The 24288-nt window shown below is 51.7% G+C and overlaps 1 protein-coding gene across 6 annotated transcripts in view; it reads left to right on the top strand.

Annotated features, from left to right (window-relative positions):
• The window catches only part of BTBD9 (BTB domain containing 9), a 414784-nt gene that overhangs the window by 383871 nt on the left and 6625 nt on the right, over nucleotides 1-24288 (top strand). For all 6 annotated transcript variants that reach the window (XM_027958482.3, XM_060403161.1, XM_042237502.2 and 3 more), the window contains exon 10: nucleotides 5813-5891. In XM_027958482.3, coding sequence (XP_027814283.1) covers nucleotides 5813-5891 — 79 coding nt within the window. The remainder of the gene's footprint in view (nucleotides 1-5812; nucleotides 5892-24288) is intronic.

Here is a 24288-nt window from a genome sequence, read left to right as displayed (position 1 = left end):
GGACAAAGACCCAGCTGTCCAGAGACCTGGCACACCCCCCGGAGGGACTGACTCCACTTTCCCCCTAGTTTTAATATTCCTAGTGTAGTTAATTTCACCTCTGACTAATTCTTTGTCACGTTAAACACAGACACCATTTTAATCCCTTCCTTCCTTCCTTCCTTTGCTTCTTTTTATTTCAAGAACTATTTAAAATGCAGAAAAGAATAAAAACTATTATAACATTCATTCACATACTCACCCCTGGAATTGACTGTAGTTAATATTTTTCACATACACTTTGTCTTTTTATTTTCATCAAAGAAATGAAACATTGCAATTGGTGTTGAAGTGTCCTTTGTTCCCCATCAGCAAAGCCCACTCCTCACCCTCTCCTGAGAGACAGCTGCTCTCATGAATTCAGCATATCTCCTTCTCCAGAATAATCACAGCATACTTTACAAGCGTGTACAGTTTTCATGAGTAACATGTGCACAGCGATTGTGAAGCCCCCTGTAAACCACACCGTGGTCTGCAGTCAGAAGAGCCACTTTTTCACTCTCCGTGTTAACAGACCACCTACCATATTTCAGTGACAGCCCCAGGATTTTATATGCGTTGTAGTATTTAATCCTCATTCCTCAAGCAGCAGCTTTAAAGAGACTGTTTTAAATCACTTGTTTTTCTGGCTTGTTTAATTACTACTATGGCAACAACAACATTTTTTTCCTTCCTTTTTTAAACTTGATATACATAGTATTTCAGCCTCATTATGGGTTAAAGTGAGTTTTATGGGTGGGTCTTGGAACTCAATCAGAATGTATGGCTTTATTTCTCTGAAAAAACTGCTTCCAAACTTTAAACAGCCAATTACCAGGGAGGTTTTGGAATACCAACAGGTTATGAGTTGGGACCGTAGTACAGTTTGCATTGTCCTCTGATTATGGAGGGACCGCTGGTCTCCCCTGAGAGATCGTGAACGTCATCAGGGCAGTGCTCCGTCTGGCATGTTTCCCGTAACACCCAGCCTCAAGCGTGCTTTTACCAAATACTTGCTTAATTCCTTCAAAGCCCATCTACCTTGTCTGCTTCCAAGTAATGGGTATAATGGGTGCTGATGGAGTGTGGTGGGAATCTCTGCAGTAGTCACTAAATCAACACCAGCAAACTTGGTGACTCACGGGGGGTGGGGATGAGGGTGGGGTGGGGGCGGATCCCTGGGAAACGGTGTGTCTTGTCCAGGTTTATGTGGCCGGCAGGTAATTACAGTAGTAATAACAATATCAGCTCTTTTTCTTAAAACCTAGTGTATGCCAGTACTGTTCAAAGTGTTTTACATTTGTTAATGTATTTAATCTTTACACACACGAAAATTTAGATAGTTTTGTCTATTATCTTCATTTTACAGAGAGGAGACTAAAGCCCAGAAAGGTTAAATAGCTTGTCTGAGGTCACAGAGCTGGCTAAAAGTTCAAACCCAGGAGCCTGCCTCCACAGCCCATGCTGCCAACCGCTTTGCCATCCTCCCTGTGGCTCACGAAAGGCCATGATTAAAACCTGCTGTTTTGACTGTCACCCAGTGAGTCTCTCAACCGGAAATATTTTACATAATAATCCAGTGCTGGCATTTTCACTTGCTTCACATCACGTGATCTGTGTTAAAGGCTTGGATAGTAGGCAAGCTAGAAACTTTTTCTAATATATGTTCTACCAAACTAAATAGTACAAAGAGTGCAGAAGTTTACAACTAATGTCTCTTGAAGTTCTTCCATCCAAACAATATTTTGGCAAACATGCTTGTAGACTTCTCTCTTAGAATACATGTATGTATGCTGCTGCTAAGTCACTTCAGTCGTGTCCGACTCTGTGCGACCCCATAGACGGCAGCCCACCAGGCTCCCCCGTCCCTGGGATTCTCCAGGCAAGAACACTGGAGTGGGTTGCCATTTCCTTCTCCAATGCATGAAAGTGAAAAGTGAAAGTGAAGTCGCTCAGTCATATCCAACTCTGAGCGACCCCATGGACTGCAGCCTACCAGGCTTCTCTGTCCATGGGATTTTCCAGGCAAGAGTACTGGAGTGGGGTGCCATTGCCTTCTCCACATATGTGTATAGATATTTACAATTTAGCATAATCGGGACCTCATTCTAGATGCATTTTCGTGATGGCGGGCATGGTATTATTTCCATCAGCATTGGACAAATGAGGAAACTACAGCTCAGCGAGGGGTTGTGCTTTCTCTGCTACAGAGCTGGCAAGTACCAGGTTTGGGACGTCACTCCTGTGTGGGTTTTTCTGTTTGGGGTAAGTGCTCAGAGCAAAGGCCGCGCGTATTTTTCGACACTGGTAGTTCCTGTTCGGACACGTCCTCCCAGCACCCGGCCTTGGCTCTGAACTTAGTGATGATGTTGCTCTGTAGTCTTCCTGGGAGTGCTGCCTACTACAGAGGAGATGCGGAGTCCTGGACAAACAGGGGTCTTCATACAGCTCGCTAGCTCAGTAAGAAAGGCGCTGAGCTTCTGCATAGACCAAGCGGCGGTGGCGGCGCCTGGCTCTGTGACGCGTGAGCCTCCTCGGGGTGGCACTGTGACTACGCATGTGGCTCCGACACGCCCATGACCATCCCCCTGCCGCCTCGTCATTCCCCACTGGGCACGCGGAGAACCGTTTCGAAGACCTTCGGGGGAAATGGAAGTTGGTACTCGAGAGGGAGAGATGCTTATTACCTCATCCTGACTGGCTTCCCTTTCTGCTTGTGCTTTGGTCTTAGGACTGTCATCCAGTTTGCTGAAGATGAAATCATCTGTTCACCTCTCGGGCTGTGTTAGTGAAAATGAACTCTAATATGATTAGATATTAATGCAGTGCAATGGAGGATTGGTATTAAATTGAGGCCTTCTGATCTTGTTACTCCAGCAGTGCTCCCTGCTGCTCAGGCTGTGGCCCTGCCAGCCCTGCTCCCCCCACAGAGGGTGGGGGGCCAGGGCCTGAGCCCCCAGGAGGCTGGACGGGAGATGGAGTAGAGGGGGTGACAGTGGGATGACGAGTGGGGTTCAGGCCCAGCTCCCCCAGGATGCCCCACAGTGAGCCCTCACTCCCTTCAGGGCCTCAGCTTCCACCCCACACAGTAGGGCAGGGTGGGGATGGGGTCGTCCAGGGGGCAGGGGCACAATGCCAGGCCTGTCTGCACTCTCAGAGCCCTGAGCATGTTGTTGAAGACTGTGAGCTTACAAGAGTCAGGTTTTACCTTCCTGTCCAGAAGTACTGGACTAAAAAGCTAAGAAGAGTCTTCTCTGTCTCCTCCATTCCCAGCCCCCTCTCCATCCCAATACCTTTTGTGAAACTGGCTGAACCTAATATCAGAGCTATGGTTTTCCCAGTAGTCATGTATAGATGTGAGAGTTGGACCATAAAGAAAGCTGAGCACCAAAGAATTGATGCTTTTGAACTGTGGTGCTGGAGAAGGCTCTTGAGAGTCCCTTGGACTGCAAGGCGATCAAACCAGTCCATCCTAAAGGGAATCAGTCCTGAATATTCATTGGAAGGACTGATGCTGAAGCTGAAGCTCTAATACTTTGGCCACCTGAGGCGAAGAACTGACTCATTGGAAAAGACCATGATGCTGGGAAAGATTGAGGGCAGGAGGAGAAGGGGATGACAGAGGATGAGACGGTTGGATGGCATCACCAACTCAATGGACATGAGTTTGAGCAAGCTCAGAAGTCAGTGATGGACAGGGAGGCCTGGCGTGCTGCAGTCCATGGGGTTGCAAAGAGTCGGACACGACTGAGCAACTGAAGTGAATGGTTGTCACTGGCTGAGTCACTCGCCCTAGCTCTGTCTCCCTTTCCTGGAGTAGGGGTCTGAGAAGTGCGGTGGACCAGCTCTGGTATGTGCTGGCTGGGGTTCTGATGCCTGTGCGATGTGAACCCCTAGCTTCCCCTACCTGCTGGAGGAAGAACGCAAGTCTGTGCTCAGCCCCCGTGCTTAGTGCAGAAATGAACCTGAGGCCTGTCGGAGCCCAGGTCCAATGTTGAAGCCCCATGGGGCCTTCCTCACAGGCCACCCTGGGCTTGGGCTTTCCAAGGGAGCTGTGTGGGTCTGGGAACAAAACACTGAGAGAATGGGCCAGGAATACAGACCCTGGGGATGGTCAGATGGCATCACCTTCATGTATGAATAGCCTTTCTACAGACAGAGTGATTTTTCTTATGCTGTTTGCAGAAAACTGCTTCCAGAGGCACAGACTTTGCACATAGGATGGTAACGACTTTTTAATGACCTCAAGGGGCCTGGTGTCCAGGCAGCCATGAATCAGTCTCTGTGGGCAGCTCATGGTGAGAGGGAAGATGGAACACCTGAAAGCAAAGGGGGAAAAACAAGCCATAAATACGTGTATTTTCTTTGGTAGCATTACTCGGTAATTAGAGAGTTACAGGAAACAGCGTCCCAGCAGCTGGCGGCTCCGCTATGTGTGCGGAGGAGGACTGCGGCAGCCGCGAGCGCCTCGCACTGGTTTTGAAAGCATGAGTGGAGTTGGCAGCCGCGGGTGCCCAGCGCCTCGTTCCTCCGACAAGCCAGGAGTGGTAAACCAGGAGCACACCACTTACTCTCAGGGGAGAGAGACTAGGGGCCTGCTCCGCTGGCCCAGCCCCTGCCAATCCGTGAGGAGGGGCATTTAAAATCCCGGGGCTGCTTTTGAGCCCACCCACCCAAAGACTAAACTGGGGGATGCGTTGGGAAGCAGAAAAAGACGCCTGAAAGGAGGCCAGTGGAGAAACTTGCCTTTTCTTCCCCAGGTGCCACCACCACTTGCATGGGGCGGGTGGGGGTCAGACATGGGAGCCCAGGGCTCGCACGGCAGTGAATGCCCCCCTCCCAGCCTGCAGTGCTGGGCCCAGCCGCCCTGCCCTTGGCCTGCATGCCCTGCTTCAGCTCCTCCTCCAGGACCCTCCCAGGAAGTCCCTGTGCCCGCCTGGGTGCGGCCATTCAGCCCACAGCCCTCTGAGGGCAGTCCCATCGCGGCGCTGTTGCTTCCTGAGCCCTGCCCACCTTGATCCCTCCCCCGTGTGGCCATCCTGAGCCCCGCCCACCTTGATCCCTCCCCCGTGTGGCCATCATGAGCCCCGCCCACCTTAATCCCTCCCCGTGTGGCCATCATGAGCCCCGCCCGCCTTAATCCCTCCCTCTTGTGGCCATCATGAGCCCCGCCCACCTTAATCCCTCCCCCGTGTGGCCATCCTGAGCCCCGCCTGCCTTGATCCCTCCCCCGTGTGGCCATCCTGAGCCCCGCCCGCCTTGATCCCTCCCTCTTGTGGCCATCATGAGCCCCGCCCGCCTTGATCCCTCCCCGTGTGGCCATCCTGAGCCCCGCCCACCTTAATCCCTCCCTCTTGTGGCCATCCTGAGCCCCGCCCACCTTGATCCCTCCCCCGTGTGGCCATCATGAGCCCCGCCCACCTTAATCCCTCCCCGTGTGGCCATCCTGAGCCCCGCCCGCCTTGATCCCTCCCTCTTGTGGCCATCCTGAGCCCCGCCCGCCTTAATCCCTCCCCGTGTGGCCATCATGAGCCCCGCCCACCTTAATCCCACCCCCGTGTGGCCAGTCTTGTCACTACGTGCAGGGTCTGCCTCTCATGCTTGCTTGTGTCACGCCTTCACAGAAGGGCAGCACCTCCTATGCTGAGATTGTGGGGCACCATATACCCCTGTCCCCACTCCACACAGTGGGTGGAGACCCCCGCCCCCTCCACATCCTGGGCTCCACTGGGCCTAGCCGCCAGCAGGGTCACAGGATGGTGTAACCAAGCAGTGCTTATGTTTCTCCTCACAGGTCCTGGCAGTCGGTAACTTTTGAAAGACGTCCAGCATCCTTCATCCGAATCGTTGGAACACACAACACGGCAAACGAGGTAAGGGTCCCCCTTGGTGAAGGACACAGTGGTATTTCCTGCCATCTGGGTGATGCCTCGGCCCAAGTGAACTGGAGCTGTTCAGTGGCCTGTTGTTCAGACAGCTTGCTTGGTACAGGAAAGAGGAGCCTGGCTCTCTCACAGGAGAACTGTTGTTACCATTTCTGGGTGTCTGTTCACCACGAGTAGCAGGCAGCCCCTGCAGCTTCAATTCCTCCCCTGTGCAGAGACCTGGAGAGTCCTCCCCCCTCCCAGACGCCAGCTCTCTCAGGGTCCCTGGGCCCCTGAGTGTGGTGTGTGAGGAACCCCAGCTCCACGGGGCAGCCAAGACGCACAGTTGCAGGTTTTCTCTGTCTGTCTACCCAGTCCTGCGCCGGCCTGCACATAGTGCTCATGGGCGAGCCTCTTCCTCCCCTGGCCTGTTCCTTGCCTGGGCCTGGGCCTTGTTTCTGGGACAGCAGCTGTTCTTTTGGGCCATACCGTCTGGGTGTCCCTCCACCTGAGGAATTCATGAGGGAAGAGTGGGTGGGTTATTCTCTCAAGTTTGGGCTCCCTAGGCCAGGGTGGCCAGCAGGTGAGGTTCCTGGGCCTCAAACATGCTGTCTTCTCTGGCTGGAAATGGCTCTGGAGGACGCAGTGGGTTCCTTCAGATGAGAGAGGGGTGGGCAGTGCCTGCAATGCCTTGAGGGCCCAAGGGAGGGCGCTGTGAGCGACAGCACAGGACCCGAGTGCAAACCAGGACAGTGCCAGACCCCTGGGACTGCCTCCCCCAACAGCGTGCATCCCTCTGGGCTCCAAGAGCCACCTCGGGGCCCATTCACACCACTTAAGGTGAGAAGACGTCTGTTTCCATTTTGAGTGCAAAATAATCCATCTGTAAGTTAATTGCTTAGCCTCTGTTCCTCAGGTGGGCATAGAGTAAGTGCTGGCGGTGAGAGGTTGGAGTTGGCAGGTGGCCATGCCACAGGTCCATCTGCTCATCACGCTCTTGCTTTTACACAGTCAGATGTGCTTAGTGCACACCCTGAAGGCCTGACCGCTGGTTAAAGACCACAGTCGTAAGAAACAGTAAGGTTGGAGCTCAAGAGGTAAATGAAAGGCATAAAAATAGTAACCATTCTGCAGTTTCACTCTAAGGGACCAGTGTCCTAGGCATGTGGCCAGGGCTGTTGCGTGGGGCTCCATACCCGGAAGGGGCTCTGTGCTTGGGGTTTAATGCTCTCCAGCATCTTCTTGAAATTCTTAGTAATCTTATCTTTGGATTTTCTTTTTAAGGGAAGAACATCCACCGGGGGCTCCCTGCAGGCCAGCCTCCCCCCTTCTCCCTCCCTAGGAAGGGTTCTTAGCCACCCACCCTGACCCTTGGTGCCTGGACCCATGCAGCCTCCTCAGCCTGCCCTGTGACCACTGCCACTCCCAGTGGGACCCCCACACATTTGTGAGGAGAGTCAGGATCTGGTGTGGGTCCCCTGTGCAAGTCACAGGATGGAGCCCTGTGTGCCCTGAGGATCTGCCCTGACCTAACACTGTCCCCTGAGCTGGAGCGAGCCCAGCATCAAATAGCAGATGAAAACCCTGGGGCACGTCAGGAGAAACCCTGGGAGAACAGGAAAAGCTTTCTCTCTGCCTTTTGAAAGAGAGACGCTACATTTCCGTTTTTCACTGAGCCCCACACTTTACACAGTGGGCCCTGGGTCGTGCATTATTTGTCAGATGAGAGTTCTCCAAGGCACATCAGGGTGCTTCTGGTTCTTTGAAAAGCATTTTAAGCAGTGAAAATATTGTGATAACGTATATTCATTTTGCCTTTGTATTTATTTAGAATAAAAATGATACACGCCCACAATATATTTCTTGCAGAGAAGAGCTTAGAAACAGAAGCCTGGAACTTTTGCTTACCTTTTTATTTCAAAACAAACTTGAAAATTATAAAATAAAGAAGGCCATTGATAGTTTTTAAAGCGCAAAATTAATTCTAAACATCAGGTCATAAAAACACTTCTTTATTCTTTGAAGATGTAACAGAAGTATAAATTTGAGTCTGCATTTTAATAGATATTTGAGCTCCAAACAAAACATCATAGTTTTAAAATTTTACCAATCAGTCTCAATTTTTCTAACCACTTAAATTACACGTATATTACTAAATTAGAAAACAATTTGAACGTATCTTTACTTAATAGTATATAAAGCTAAAATTAAATATTTTTATTTGCAATCCCTTGTTTCTTATATAACGCATTTTTTAAAGGCCATTTTATTTCCGTTAGTTGCTGAATGGGACTTTGTAGTTGTTGTTTAACAGTAGAAGGAATTCTTAAGTCAGAGAAGGCTGAGAAGCACTGGAGCACGTCAGATCAGGGTCTCCTTCCAGGTCTTGACCCCAAGGCCCTCACCTCAGTGACCAGAGGAATAATTTCCCCTTAGAGACCTCAAAAGCCGGCGTGCCAGATCTCTCCCCGATGAGTTTACAAAAATATCTGCAAGGAGCCTCAGCTACTTGGGACCTGCCAGTTTGGAGACTGGAGTCCCCAGTTTGAATGGGTTGACTTAGGTCACTATTTAAGTGGTGACCCCGTTATATCTGGCTGATGAGCAACTTGCTCAGCTGCTTTATCGAGTGAGTTATTGATCAGGAAGAAAAACCTCAGTGTGGTGTTGCCAACCTGGGAACATCTCAAATCATAAAATAAACAATGACCGGGATCATAAGGCAAGATCCATAAACTGTGTCATTCTCAGAGCAAACAAGAAGGCACAAGAGTTGATTTCACGGAGTATCAGGAATGTAGCACGGCCTCAAAGAGAACGCTCTTTATTGCAGCATACCGGTATTGGGCGTCATATCCCCCTCCTTGGAGATGGGCTGGAATGTGTGCAGAGTCAGAGGAGTGAGGGAAGGAGGGTGACTGGGGAGGGTCGGTCAGGACTCCTCGGGGGACTTTGATGGCACAGCCAGTAGGGAAAGCAAGCAGGGGTCCAGGACAAGCCTGGTCCCGAGTCCCATGTAGCCAGAACCACGCCATGAGAAGACAGGGGTCAGGGCGCCTCTTCCTTACAGTGGAGGACAGGGTGGAAGGCAGGCCAGGATTCTTTAGTCTGTCCTGGCTTATCTGCCAAGGCGCATCAGTAGCCTGCATTGACTCAGAGCCAGGACCTGTTTCTCTTTAGATAGTGAATGTTAGCAGCCCACAGACTGTGTGAATTTCAAGAAGTATAGGTGGAGTTGGTTTCTATCATGAGAGGTAAGATGGTGTATGCAGACAGGGAAAGAAGCATGCCAGTTCTTCCAGGTAAAACTGTTTGCTGCAGGCACTGCCCTGTGCGGAGAGGGTGTCAGAGCAGAGCCAGGCGGGGAAGTGCGGCTTAGCACCTCTGTGAGTTGAAGAGCATTCGGCAGGAGGGCAGGCTGTCTGGGCAGAAGGTGGGAAGGTGGCGCGTGTATGTGGCTGTACCTGCTGGCAACTCCGGGGATGTGGCAACAGAATGGGTCCAGAGCTAAAGTACTCGGGGATTTCTTGCCCGACGTGGCCACGTGTCTGTGTTGCTCTAGTTAGCCCGGCTTCTCCGCACTAGGCTCAACATCTGGCCGCAGCTGATTCCCGCCCCCACCCCAACCCCAACCCCGACGCCTCCACCAGGGCCAGCTCTCGGGTGATGGCCACCAGGCAGGCTGCAGGCATTCAGATTTCCTGATCACCTGTCCAGGCACGCTCCTGGTTTCCTCAGCATTTCACACCTCTCCTTTGGGAAACACATGTCTGCTGCTGGCATCTGTCTCTCATCTTCCTTTGTGAGCACCAGGCAATGAATTCATTTAATTTTTTAGCTACATTTACGACTTCTGTCAATAAATTCCCTTAATGTTTACCTGCCGAAGACAGCACCACTTGGCTCCAGTGACCTCCTGCTCCTTGTCTGCTCAGCATTTCCTTGTCGTCTATCTCAACTTCTCAGAACCTTTTTCCTTTCATTGCCCACCAGGGAATCCTGCCCCTCCTCCTTGGTTCTGCCCCTGGACGCGCCCCTCCCTCTGCCACTTGGAGGCGGCTTTCCTGTCCTCTCAACGCTCAGCACTAGACAGCAGGCACATGTCGGTTTGTCTGTCAACGAGTCCCCCAGCCTGCTCTCCTTCAGTTATTTTCATTCATCTGATTCCCCCTGGTGCCTAGAGCCGAAAAGGTCTCCCTGGCTTTTTCCTTCACCCCTTTCTACTGGTCTAGTCGCCAGTGCAGCTGTGTGGTCCTTCCAGCCCAGCTGCCTTGACTGCTGCCTGACTCTGAGCTACTTGGGAGGCAGACGTGGCTCTCCTGCCCGCAGGAGGTTAGAAACGGCCTTATGGGCAGGACCACAAACATCCTGACGAATCTGAACTTTCCACTCATACCCATGCAGCAGCCGGGCTGGTTCTGACGCAGTGTCTCTCGCAAACCTTTCATTTGCATTCAGCTGGGCGCCGCAGAAAAGCAGCAAAGGCACACTGCTTCGTCCTTAAGGAGGCTGTCTGTCTGCCAGCCTGTTTCTTCTTATGCCTGTTTCACTTATGCCCATTTCTTATTTTGACTTTGATGAAGGCTGGTTGGAGAGAAGGTTGTGGAGTGATTTTTCAGGAGGTAGAGACCTCAGGGGCATAGCAGCCCCACAGGCTAGAAAGGATTTATAGGAAAAGCTTCCTTTCTGCAGTATGGAACGACCAAGGTCCTGCTCACAAGAACCCACAGGAAAGAAAGCCTTTGCCGAGTCAGTAACAGAGAGTGAGAACGAGGTGGACAGTCTGTAGGCAGCTCTCAGGGCTCCAGTTATGTGTTGAATTTATGTAGCTGAGGAAAGAGTCTGTGTGGTAATTTTTTTCCTATGTCCCGGCCCTAACTTGGGCCCGGCACGTGTGTGCACAGAGTACCTGCTTCCTGAGTGAGCGGATGAATGATTCAGTCTGTCCATCCATCGCTCCCTCTCCCCATCAGGCAGCCAAATAAGGGAAAAGGTTCAGTGAAACAACTTCTCATCCCCGCAGTCCATGGGGATGAACATCGCAGCGTATCCAAAGATAGAAGCCAGCACAGAAGAATCCGTGTAGTGGGGTAACATTCGTACAGATGTCAGAAACTAAGCTATGACATCTAAGGATGTGCACACAGAAAAGAAGTGATTGTTATTAAAGGCAGGCTGTGGTTTTAATAGCAGGGCAGGGGCTCAGATCAGGAAGGGACCATACAGTGCTGGCAGTGTTTCTGGTTCTTGACCTGCGTGCGGTTTACATAGCTGGAGTTCACTATATAGTTATTCAACAAGCTGTACATTTGAATTTTATGCATCTTTTAGTGCATAGTTTTCACAGTAAAAAATGTTCTGTTTTAAGCAAAAGGGATAAATTGATGAAGAAACCAAAGCTGAACAATGTTAAGTGATTTGTAAGAGTTTGAATTCAGGCAGTTTGGCTCTTAACATCCAGGGTGCTCTGTCTCCCAAAAAGGTATAATGTTGGGTTGGCCAAAAAAGCTCATTCAGCTTCCCCATGACTTTAGTAGTGCTTATTTGCCTTTCACTTCATTCAAAACAGTTTGGTTAGATATTATTGTGACAGCTGTCATATCAGCGTGCATTTTAAAAAGTTTATCAAAATTGTATAACCATTTTTGTGTAAGCATTTTAATATTGAAGATGAAAGAAAAAAGCAACGTTTTTGGCATATTATGCTCTATTATTTCAAGAAAGGTAAAAAGACAGCTGAAGCATGAGAGAAGATTTTTGCAGTGTGTGGAGAAGGCGCTGTGACTCAACAGATGTGCCAGACGTGGCTTGTGAAGTTTCTCGCTGGATGATGCTCCATGGTCAAGTAGACCCGTTGAAGTTGACAGCAATCAAATTGAGACATTAATTGAGAACAGTCAATGTTATGCCACGAGAGATAGCTGGCATACTCAAAATATCCAAATCAAGCATTGAAAATCATTTGCACCAGTTTGGTTATATTCCTCGCTTTGATGTTTGGGTTCCGCATAAGTTAAGTGAAAAAAACTGTCTTGACCTTATTTCCGCATGTGATTCTCTATTTTAACGTAATGAAAACATTTTGTTTTTAAAACAAATTGTGACAGGCGGTGAAAAGTGGATACTGTACAATAATGTGGAACAGAAGAGCTTATGGGCAAATGAAATGAACCACTGCCAACCAAAGGCCGGTCTTCATCCAAAGAAGGTGAAGTTATGCATATGTTGGGATTGGAAGGGAGTCCTCTGTTGTGAGCCCCTTCCAGAAAAGAAGCTCATAATTAAACAGTTAATTCCAACAGATACAGCTCCCAGTTAGACCAACTGAAACCAGCACTCAATGAAAGACGTCCAGAAGTAGTCAATAGGAAACACATTATCTTCCATCAGGACAAGCAAACCGCAAGTCTCTTTAATGAACAGGCAAAAACTCATTGACTGGAGCGTCCTTGGCTGGAACATCCACTGTACATACCAGATTTCTATTTATTTTGCCCTTTATAAAATTCTCTTAATGGAAAAGTTTCAGTTCCCTAGAAGACTGTAAAAGATACCTGAAACAATTCTTTGCTCAAAAAGATTAAAAGTTTTGGGAAGGTGGAATTAAGAAGTTGCCTGAAAAATGGCAGAAGGTAGTGGAACAAAACAGTGAACATGTTCACTAAAGTTCTTGGTGAAAATGCAAAATGTCTTGTATTTTTACATAAAAACCTGAAGGAACTTTCTGGCCAACCCAATAAACAGTAAAGCCACAGAAAAGAGCCCAGCTCTGCCCTGGCTAGGCCATCAGATCAGATGTTGGTGAGCAGGTGGTTCCTGTGGGCAAGCTTTGTGCAGCCTGGGCTCGAACCAGGAGAGAAACCCAGGCAAGGGCCCTTCCCTAGAGGGGCTGTAGCTTCACCACCTGACAGAAGTCAACCCACAGGAAGAGCACCTGAACCTGGGCTGGGGGCGGGGGTGATGTGAAGTGCAGAAGCCTGAGCTCCTGCAGTTGGGCAGAGGCAGCGGCAGCAGGTGGGCACGGCCCTGGATGGGCAGACAGTGCTAAGGCTGTGCAGTGGAGGCTTTGGGAGGGTGGAGGGTGCAGATTCCTCCCGGCCCCTGGGAACCAGCTGCAGGAGGGTCCACACTGCCGACACCCGCAGGGTGGAGAGTCTGTAAGTGGCTGCTTGAGCTGCCCTCCAGGACCAGTCAGCGCCGAGCCTGGAGTGAGGCAGAATTTATTTACAGGCTCTGTCGGGCCCGTGAGTGGCTGTGGGCTCCCAGTGCCATCCTTGTTCCCATAGCAACATGTGGCTCTAGTGAAGAAAAAAACAAAAAGAAGGAAACAGATTCTGTTTTTGTTTTTTTTTTTAAAAAAAAAAAGGCTCCCTCCTGGCCTGGTGACAATTCAGTTCAGTCGCTCAATTGTGTCCAACTCTTTGTGACCTTATGGACTGCAGCATGCCAGTCTTCCCTGTCCATCATGAACTCCCGGAGCCTACTCAAACCCAAGTCCATCAAGTCAGTGACGCTGGTGACAATTATTTCTCAGGCCCTGCCCCCCAGTTCTGGTCACTCCCTCGAGGATTCCCTCCCAGGCAGCATCCGCCAAAGGATGTCATCTGAGAAACAGCCTCAACACACAGGGCAGGGAGGTGGGGATGAGCCCAGGAGGGGAGAGAAATGGGAAGGAAAGAAGGGGGTCCCTTTTCCAGTGTGAACCAGGAGACCTCAGCGTTGGTGCCAGCCTTGCCCCCAACCAGCTTGGGGGGCAATATCACCTGGAAATATCACCTCACCTCCCTGGCTCTCAGGACACTTGTCTTTAAAATAAGGAGAGTGGACTAGATCTTAAAGGGTCCTTCCCAGTGAGACAGAAAAAAAAAAATCAGAAAAATACTTAATTTATAGTACAATTATACAAGACCTTTCATAGACATCTTTATATTTAAATGTCTTTTAGGAAAGATTTTATTGGGAAAACAAAGGAAAGTGACACAACAGTGAGCGCGTCATTGTTGCAAACGCTCCACAAGCCTTATGGCCGTTGCAGTGGAGCAGTTCAGCTCCAAAGGCCCGGCCTGGGAGGGTGCCCACAGTGCCTGAGCAGGGGCAGCTGGGGGCCACTGGGCGGCGAGACGGACGAAGACCCCAGGTCGTGAGCATGACGTCTAGCCATGCCTTGCTGCGGAGCCAGTGGTGAGGAGTCAGGCCTGAGATCTCCATGGAGCCGGCGCTCTTCAAGACAGAGCAGACACATCTGGATGAAGTGAACAACTACCCTGGGCGGTAGGGCCTCTAGAGCAGCTCCTAGGGGAGAGTGGAGGGCCCCAGTAAGGCCGTGTCTGCCAGTTCCCCCGGGAACTAGAGCATTTCTCCTTTTTTGCCTTAGTTTCCCAGATTAATTAAGAGAAAGAATCTCTCTCCTGGGAGCTCTGGAGTACGCACACAGGAAAACCAGAGGTCAGGAATTCCAGGGCTGCCAGAGGTGACGTGTTTTGGAAAGGCTTTTCTCCAGAACCTTCCAGGCAGTAGAGTTCCAGATACTTGTGAGTGCCTGGGCTTATGGGAAGATGGCAAAGTGACATTGGAAAGTTAAAAAAAGCCATTGCCATATAGAAGCAGTGTCATCAAGAAGCTTACTCTCATGCCTAGTAGGAATAAATACTCGTGCAAAACTATTCGGTATCCTATCACCCCAAAGCAATGCTAAAAAGTTGTTGCTCACAACCTGGAAATATCTTGCTATGAAATGGGAGAAATATAGCAAGAAATATCTTGCTATAACTGGTCTAACTGAAAACCATGTTTTGGGCTGTTCAGATGTACATACATGATACTCTGATTTTAAAGTGCCATGTTTTATTGGAAATACTTGGTCTTCATTTTTAAGGGAACAAAGATAAAACATCTCTATAGTCTAGACAGACTTGGAACTTCTGTTCCTGAGACAAGTGTAAGAAGATGTAATTGTCAGCATCACCAAGCTCAGTAGGGTTTGCTGAGCACTGAGTGTGTGCCATGCTGCCATACACACGTTGCGAAAGGAGAGAGGAAGTCTTCAGGGTGTGTAATTCAGAAGGCAGATCTCTGTGTCTGACTTACGGGCAGACAGCATTGAGAGGTAGGTGTCTACTTATAAAGATACGTCACCTCGTAAATGTAAGTTGAAAGCTTGGCTCAGAAATCCTATTTGTATTGGTTGGTATGAAAGAAGTCTGTGAAAATTACTCAAGAGAAGCCTGAAAAGCAAGGTAGAGTCATTGATCAACATTTATTAAATTTTCCTGATTTCTGCTACAGTTCACAGTGGGCTCTTAGGCCAACTTCGGAAAATTAACAGAGGCCTCTCTCTGCTTTTAAAAGCCTTGGGGACCTCCCCAGGGGAACAGTGGGTAAGAATCCACCTGCCAGTTTAGGGGACAGAGGTTCAGTCCCTGGTCCAGGAAGATTCCACCTGCTGCAGAGCAACTAGGCACGCGAGCCACGACTGCTGAGCCTGCTCTCCAGCTCCCGCAGCCCACAGAAGAGAAGCTGCAGCGAGGAGCCCTGTGCGCCATAACTACAGAAAGTCCATGCACAGCACCAAAGACTCAGTACAGCCAAATAAATATTAAAAATTTTTAAAAATATCAGGGGAAATGGCGTTTGTTAAAATGTCTCAAAAAAAAAAAACACCCCACCTTGAAGACATGTTGAACAGAGTGCTTGGGGAATCACTGTAATGAAAAGCAGCAAAGAGTGGCCAACAAAGGAATTCCCTGGTTCACCAAGGAGGGACCACATGTACGTGTGCAGCCTCTCCAGGGCTCCCGGAGAAAAGAGGACCCCAGACTGTCTGCAGCATGTCGAGAATTACAGCTCCCAGAGAGGACAGGAAAGAGGTAATAAACAGCAGCCACAAAAAAGGACACGCGGATGGTGACTCGGGCTGTGTCAGCCTCATACACACGACTACATTCCAGATTAACCAGCTTCTCCCGGGGGACAGATCCAGAGGCCTCCAAGCTGCTTTAGCAAAGGTGCCCCTTCGTGAGCAGCAGCCATCAAACTGCTAATGGGAGGCCTGACTCCTGAAAAGGGGAGGGAGGGTGACTGGGCGACGGGGATAATGGTTCTGCATAAATCCGAGCACAGCTCTGCGCCTCATTCACTTTGTCACAGCTTTTCCAAGGGCGGGGGTCGCAGTCTGGAGAAGGTTCAGAGGAAAGAAATGGAATCACACAGCTTCTGAGTGAAAAGACACTCAGGACCTGGCTGTTCCTCTGAGAGGAAGGCCCCAGGTATGGCGGGACAGGTCCCTCGCAGCACTGACAACTCCTCCGGGCAACAGAGACCCTGCAGTGTCTGTGTGAGGAGAGCGCAGCGTCCCCATGTGCCCACTGGCACACCTCTGCTGCTGGTGCCTGGGGTCCTGAGGGAAGAGCCCCGGCCTTGAGCCAGACGGTGGCAGTGAGTGTGGACACTGCGACGCTTACCGCCTCTGTGGCGTCCAGGCCTGGCCTGGGTGTCGGCTTCCCACCGTTGCCGTGCGGGCTCAAGGCTGGTGGGTTGAATTATTGACTGAGACCGCTGAGCCAGCACATTGTACAGAGGCGGGCGGTGAAGCCCAGGCCTTCATCTGGATGTCCTCCCTGTGCCTTCTGCCCAGGGCCACTCCCGCCCCGGCTGCGAGGCTGGGTTTTGCACACCTTCCTCCTGACCTTCAGGCAGGGTCACACGCACAGGTTGTGTCTTCCTGCTCACTCGCTGCCCCGTTGTCTGAGGGAGGAGCTGTCCTGGGACCCACAGGGCACAGGAGCAGGAGTGACCCCGCCCCGGGTGCACCCCCTCCTGCTCCTGGGCTGCGTCCCTCTGCGTGGAGTCCTGACAGCGGGGGCTGCGTGGCCTGGCCAGCGTTCGTGCTCAGTGAGGTCACTGAGGCTTGAAAAACGAGCCGTGGAAAGACGTCCAGGTCTGGTGCTCGGGAGCCTGGGGGCACCACGGTCCTCCCGGGGGACTCCAGCCTCTGTCCTCCTAGGGGGGTCCCCAGCCTCTTTCCTCCCGGGGGGCCACCCAGCCCTGTCCCCCCAGGGGAGTCCCCAGCCTCTGTCCCCCTTGCGGGGGTCCCCAGCCTCTGTCCTCCCAGGGTTACCCAGCCTCTGTCCCCCGGGGGGGTCTCCAGCCTCTGTCTTCCTGGGGGGGTCCCTAGCTTCTGTTCTCCCAGGGGTCCCCAGCCTCTGTCTTCCCAAGGGGGTTCTCTGTCAGTCTTACCAAGCCTGTTAACCAGGTGCTGTAGTGTATCCTTTTAAAATGCTTCTTTCCTGATTGTCCCACATTGCTGTGTTCTACCTCAGAGGATTTCAAGTTTAAGGGTTTGCTGTCATCTGCTTGCTTTCTTCAGACCCTTGTATTATTTGTCACCACAAACATATTCCTTTTGTGATATTTTTAATTGAAGCAGCACTTAAGTGTTTAAGCATCTCCTCTGTTCAGAGGCCCTGGCTGCCCGCCCGGGTCCAGGCCAGACCCCCAGCAAGCCCTCTGAGGCACAGCCTCTTGCTCCACCGTCACTGCAGCCCACCTCCTCGGCTCCCTTCCTGTGCCATCACGTGGGGCTGGGGCGCCCACAGGGGACCCCTCTGACCAGACCTGCCTCATCCTTCCAGGCCCAGCTCTGGAGGCCTGCCCCGCCCCACACCCTCCTGGCTCCCTGCATGGTCAGAGCCTGTCCTCAGTCAGTGTGGGGTGCGCCCTCCCAGGGGCCAGGACTCACCGGAGGGGTACAGGAGATGCCTCAGTTCGGGGTGACCGCGTGCGTGCACTCGGACCTCCTGAGCCCCGTGGACCCCTCTCCCATTTGGGTCCCAACCATCCCCGGTGTCCAGCACCCCCCGCCCCCTAGCCTGGCACCTGGGGGTGCCGATCCCACCCCACTCGCTGCCGTGAGCCCGCTGGCTCCGTCCCCGCTGCCCCCTCTACCGCTGCACGCGTCTTTCTGTTTGTAAAACACCCTTTGCACTTGGACTCTTCCCCACAGAGTTTGTGACTGTATAGCTGTTTCTTGTGTGTTGCCTAAGAGTTGGCAGAGCCCACTGGGTGCTGGAGATGCTCAGGAGCCCGCATCAGAGTTAGTTGGTCCCTTGGTGACACCCTGGGACTCCAGGGTCACAGCCTGAAGCGCAGCTCTGACCGGCCCTGGTTCCTCATGGTCGCTGTGGAGACTCCGCCAGGCAGGCCTCGGGGGCTCCGGTTCCCCGACTCAGGGCAGAGCCTGCACTGAGCTCCGCGCGGTCAGGGAAACGAGTGGGCCTGATTCCCGGGAGCCGCCACCAGACGCTGAACCGGCCCCATTGGGTATGTTGGGAATGACAGCCATTTGCATTACTCTTTCAGAACAGGTAGGTGGGTGGGCTAGAGACAGTCCCGTCTCGCAGGTAGAGAGAGGCTCTAGACCGTCCTCCCGGCTTCTCGCGCCGGCGCCCCCAAGCCAGTGCCGCCCACGGGTCCCTTCCTCAGGTGGCGGCCAGGCAGGCAGCGGCCGCCGCGGGCTTCTTTACTTTTCACTTCAGAGTTTTTACTGATTTGTTGATTCCTGTGTGAGGCCCTGAGCGGGAGAAGGGAGAGCCACGCCTGGGTCCTTGAGTCGGACGGGAACTGACAGCTCAGGGCGCGGGCGGGAGGAGGAGCCCCAGCCCCGCAGGCAGCCCAGGAGCGGAGAGACCGAAGGGAGGCCGCGAGGGCGCGGAGGGAAAGCCCGCCGCCTGGGGCTGGCGACGGCCGGGCAGCGCCGGGCAGCCTGGGGGTGCCGCCAGGGGGACGCCTCCTGCGGGGAGCGGGGTGCGGCACGCGCGGCTCGCGTCAGAACCGGGCGGCATCGCAAAGCCCGTTCAGAGCGGCGGGGCCACGGGCACCGGGGAAGACTCGGTTGTGTTGAGAAGCAGAAGGATGTGTGTTCGCTTGCAGGGAGGTCTGAGAGAGGACCCACTGATGGGGCGGGGGTGTTACGGAAGCAGAGGTGTGTTCTGGGGGGTCATCTCCACGGCTCCATCGTGTCTTTGCTCATAAAGCAAGAGACTTGTCAGTTACCCACTAGGAAATGGTTCTGTCACTTCAGAAGCTAGAAGAATGTGGAGCTGATGGAGAGTAGATTAATAGTTGCTACTTAGAAGAGGATTTTCAGAGCGACCCCAGGTAGCTCAGGTAAGAGCCAGTGGCCCTATAGACAGTTTTTAAATCCCCTGAAAAGGCCCTCCCATCAGGCTGCTGACAGGTAAGCACCTGCCAGCGGGCCCAGGTCGGTAGATTTGCTCAGGGGAAAAAAAGGGGAGAAAGAAAAAGGAAGGAGAGAACTGGGCGCTGATCCCGGGCAGCTACGGCCACAGGGGTCCACAGGAGTCAGCCCCAGCCTGAGCTCTAGAGAGAGGTGGGGGCTCACGGTGAGAAGAAGCAGGCTCTGCTGCACAGAGAGCCCGGCCCAGTCAGTCCCACGCTAGAGTCTGAGAGGCAGGACTTGAAACAGTGGTAGACAAATGAATCGAAGTGGGAATATGGAAAAAAATAGTGATGCAGGGAGGTAAGCGCGGAATTTATATTTTAAGTATAATTCCCCGGTTGATATTACATCTGTCTTCTCTGTGAACCTGATTCTGCAGGAGAGTGCACGTGTATGCGTGCACTGTGGATGTGTGTCTGCACGTGGTGCGTGTGTGCGTGGTGCGTGTGTGCGTGGTGCGTGTGTGCGTGGTGCGTGTGTGCACGGTGTGTGTGCACGGTGCGTGTGTGCATAGTGCGTGTGTGCACAGTGTGTGTGTGCACGGTGCGTGTGTGTGCGTGGTGCGTGTGCGCGGTGGTGCGTGTGTGCGCGGTGGTGCGTGTGTGCGCGGTGCGTGTGCGCGCGGTGCGTGTGCGCGCGGTGCGTGTGCGCGCGGTGCGTGTGTGTGCGTGGTGCGTGTGCGCGGTGGTGCGTGTGTGCGCGGTGGTGCGTGTGTGCGCGGTGGTGCGTGTGTGCGCGGTGGTGCGTGTACGCGCGGTGCGTGTACGCGGTGCGTGTGTGCGGTGCGTGCGCGCGCGGTGCGTGCGCGCGCGGTGCGTGCGCGCGCGGTGCGTGTGCTTGAGCTGTGAGGTCACAGAGCTCCCGGAAGGGGCAGCCCCACCCCCAGCTCTCTGCACCCCTGAGCCCCCTGCGGTCTCCTCCGCCTGGTCCTTCCTCAGGGAGGATGGCCCATGGCCAGCCTGGCCTGCTTCCTGCCTACTCCCAGAACTCCAGTGCGTCTCCTCTACAGCCCAGCCTTTATCCAGGACGCAGGAAGCGGGCCAGATCCAAGTTCAGTGGCTCCTCTCTAGCCAGTAGGCCCCTCAGAAGGAAAGGGTGCACCCAGCTCAAGCAGAGTGAGGCTTGAGCTCTCCTTGGAACATGGGGTGGCCAGGGCTGGGAGTCTGTGCCATCTCTCACGGCTGTCCACACAGGCCCAGGCACCCGGCAGTCCTTTCCAAGCAGTCACTGCACGCTGGTTACATGCTTCTATAAATCTGTGACAGCTTGACTACAGCTCGCATCGTCTTATATCTAGGACCCTGGGCTGCTTTAGAAGTCTGGAGACCCAGGGGAGCAAATCCGCGGGGTGCGGTAGCACGGTGTGAGAACCAGGCCCTGCAGGCGTTTGTTCAGGATGCTGTGGTTCTAGCAGCAGGTCTTCTGTCTCCTGGTTCCCCAGCCATGGTGACCTCTGGCTCCCTCAGCCTGAGCTCCTGTCCTGTTATTGGCCCAGCGCACCAGTGTCTCCAAGGCTGTCTGGTGCCGTCAGGCCCCTCCATAACGGGCACTCACCCCTAAATCCCACTCCAGCTTTCTGCTCCAGAGCCTCACCCACAACACTGTCACCTTTCCTCACAGTTGGCTGCTTGAAACTTCTCAGACATCACTTGGCTGGCTGTCTTCTCCCCAGCGTCTTTACCCATTATTATTCCCCTTGCCCGGAACACGTCTAACCCTATAGTGTTCTTGCCTTCCCTCCAAGTCTGTTAACTTCGGTTTTGTTTTAATTTTATTGAGGTACAGTTGATTTGCAATGTTGTGTTAATTTCTTATGAACAGGAGAATGACTCCAGTTGTATACATATGTATATATATTCATTTTCTCATATCCTTTTCCATTGTGGTTTGTCAGATGCTGAATACAGCTCCGCGCTGTAGAGTAGCACCTTGCTGTGTATCTGCTCTGCTCTTTGCACCTGCTCACCCAGAACTCTCAGCCCTTCCCACCCCTGCCTCTCCTCTCCTCCCTAGGCAGCCACAAGTCTGTTCTCTCTGAGTCTGGTTTTGTTTCATAGATATGTTGATTTGTATATTTTGGATTCCACATGTAAGGGATACCATGTGGTATCCCTCTCTTCCTGGCTTGCTTTACTTAGGCTGTTAATCTCTAGATCCATGTTGCTGCGGATCTGCCTGTAGATTGTGGTGGGGTGGGAGGGGGCAGCCACATGGCTTGCAGGATCTTAGTTCCTTGACCAGGGATCACACTTGCACCCTCAGCAGTGACAGTGTGGAGCCGTAACCACTTGGCTGCCAGGGGCTCCTGCTTGTCACCTTTTAAAAGGGCTCTCCTGAGGGCTTATTCTCCTAAGTTCTGTGAGCAGTGGCCTTCAAACAAGTTGTTTTTATTGTTGTTGCTCCGTTGTGTCCACTCTTTGCAACCCCATGGGCTGCAGCATGTCAGGCTTCCCTGTCCTTCACTATCTCCCAGAGTTTTCTGAAACTCCTGTCCATTGAGATGATGATGCCATCCAACCATCTCATCCTTTGTTGCCCTCTTCTCCTGCCCTCAACCTTTCCCAGCATCACAGTCTTTTCCAGAGAGTCAGCTCTTCGTATCAGGTGGCCAAAGTATTGGAGCATCATCATCAGTCCTCCCAGTGAACATTCAGGACTGATTTCCTTTTCAGTTGACTGGTTTGATCTCCTTGCTGTGCAAGGGACTCTCAAGAGTCTTCTCCAGCACCGCAGTTTGAAAGCATTAATTCTTTGGTGCTCAGCCTTCTTAATGGCCCAACTCTCACATCCACACATGACTACTGGAGAAACCACAATTTTGACTATATGGACCTTTATTGGCAAAGTGATATCTCTGCTTTTTAATACACTAAGTTTGTCATAGCTTTTCTCACAAGGAGCAAGCATCTTTTAATTTCACAGTGGCAATCACTGTCCACAGTGATTTTGGAGTCCAAGAAAATAAAGTACCTCACTGTTTCCATTTTTTCCCCTTCTATTTGCCATGAAGTGATGGGACCAGATGCCATGATCTTAGTTTTTAATGTTGAGTTTTAAGCCAGCTTTTCCACTTTCCTCTTTCACCTTCCATCAAGAAGCTCTTCAGTTCTTCACTTTCTGCTCTAAGGGTGGTGTCATTTGCATGTCTGAAGTTATTGATATTTCTCCCAGCGACCTGGATTCCAGCTTATGATTCATCCAGCCCGGCATTTTGTAGGATGTATTCTGCATATAAGTTAAATAAGCAGGGTGACAATATACAGCCCTGATGTACTCCTTTCCCAGTTTGGAATCAGTTCATTGTTCCACATCCGGTTCTGACTGTTGCTTCTTGACCAGCACACAGATTTCTCAGGAGGCAGGTAAGGTGGTCTGGTATTCCCATCTCTTGAAGAATTTCCCACAGTTTATTGTGATCCACACAGTCAAAGGCTTTAGCATAGTCAGTAAAGCAGATGGTTTTCTGGAATTCCCTTGCTTTTTCTATGATCCAGTGGATGTTGGCAGTTTGACCTCTGGTTCCTCTGCCTTTTCTCAATCCATCTTGTACATCTGGACGTTCTTGGTTCACATATTGTTGAAGCCTAGCTTGAAGGATTTTGAGCATTACCTTGCTAGCTTGTGAAATGAGTGCAATTGTGCAGTACTTTGAACATTTTTTGGCATTGCCCTTCTTTTGGATTGGAATGAAAATTGACCTTTTCCAATCTTGTGGCCACTGCTGAGTTTTCTGAATTTGCTGGCATATTGAGTGCAGGACTTGAACAGCATCATCTTTTTAAGATTTGAAACAGTTCAGCTGGAATTCCATCACCTCCACTAGCTTTGTTCATAGTGATGCTTCCTAAGGCCTACTTGACTTCCCACTCCAGGATGTCTGGCCCTAGGTGAGTGACCACACCATCATGGTTATTCTAGTCATTAAGACTTTCTTTGTACAGTTCTTCTGTCTGCATATCCCCTAAAAGAGCTTTGGGGAAAAAAGTATAATTTTTTGAACATTTTAAGTAAAACATTTGTTCATAAGTTTAAATATAATTATTTGTGTTAATATGATAAAGGAAAAAATAAACATTTTAAAAGGTGGAAGATGATGACTAATTATTAGGAATACATAGTTGATGACATGATTTACTAAGATAGATTTTAACCAACTCATTGAATTAAGGGACACCAAATCTGAAAATAATTGTGGAATCATTCATGGGTTTTAGCCAGTGTATTCTGAGAATGTCTTCATAATTCTGGAAAAATTCCAGTTACGCTTAGAAGAATTACATGAGTCATATATACAGTTCAGTTCTAAATTCAGAACATCTCCCCCAGGCCACGCTTCCCCCGCTTGGGGACCAGGGGCCGCCAGGGTCCTCACTTCCGGTGGGGGTGCGTGCTCACCCAGGGCTTGGCATGCCCCAGTGGCACCCAGCAGGGCAGCTCAGGGCTGTGCTTTCCTCTCAGGATGTGGGCGAAGGTGTCAGGATTCAGTCACTTCTCAGGCAGTTTTGGAAAATACAAAATTTGAGGATCTAGGAATTGATTCCCAAGAAGCCAGCATGCTTCTTGGAAAGTAGATGTGTGTTCCCCAGACTGAAGACCCCACTGCAGAGAGTGTGATTCTGCTCTGCAGAGAGCCCAGGACAGGGAGCAGGGATCCCAGGAGGATATGGTCGTTACACACTGGAACAAAGACTTCCCGTGTGCGCCAGGGAAGTCCCCTCTGCAGACCCTGCTCTGAGGGGGGCTGCCCCTGCTGCCCCAGCTCATGCCCAACCGTCCCTCCTGCGCAGGACGTGAGGCTCCCGCCACCCCAGCCGTGCTGGGTCAGGGCCAAGGCTCACGCTTGCTCGCTGAGCTCTGTGCGGAACCCACCTGTCTGCCCAGTGGTGCTTCCTCAGTGAATCACACGAGAGTCACCCAGCATCTCCTGGGTACTGTGGGAGGCCCGCTCCTCCACGTGAGGGCATCTGCTCCCAGTTGGCCCAAGGCCCGTCAGGTTGAAGTTCCCTCCCCAGCACTGCTGCCCAAAGGATGAATTCATACCAAGAACGTGTTCCTTCCTGAGGCCACGGCATGAGGTCAGCCGGCTCCCTGGTCCCTTGGAGATCCCCTGGGGTAGTGCCCTGCTGGACTTTATGGCAGTACAATTCCTATGCCATACAACTCACTTAT

Source organism: Ovis aries, chromosome 20 (genome assembly GCF_016772045.2).
Source record: "Ovis aries strain OAR_USU_Benz2616 breed Rambouillet chromosome 20, ARS-UI_Ramb_v3.0, whole genome shotgun sequence".
NCBI lineage: Eukaryota > Metazoa > Chordata > Mammalia > Artiodactyla > Bovidae > Ovis > Ovis aries.
This window is presented reverse-complemented; position numbering and strand designations above follow the sequence as displayed.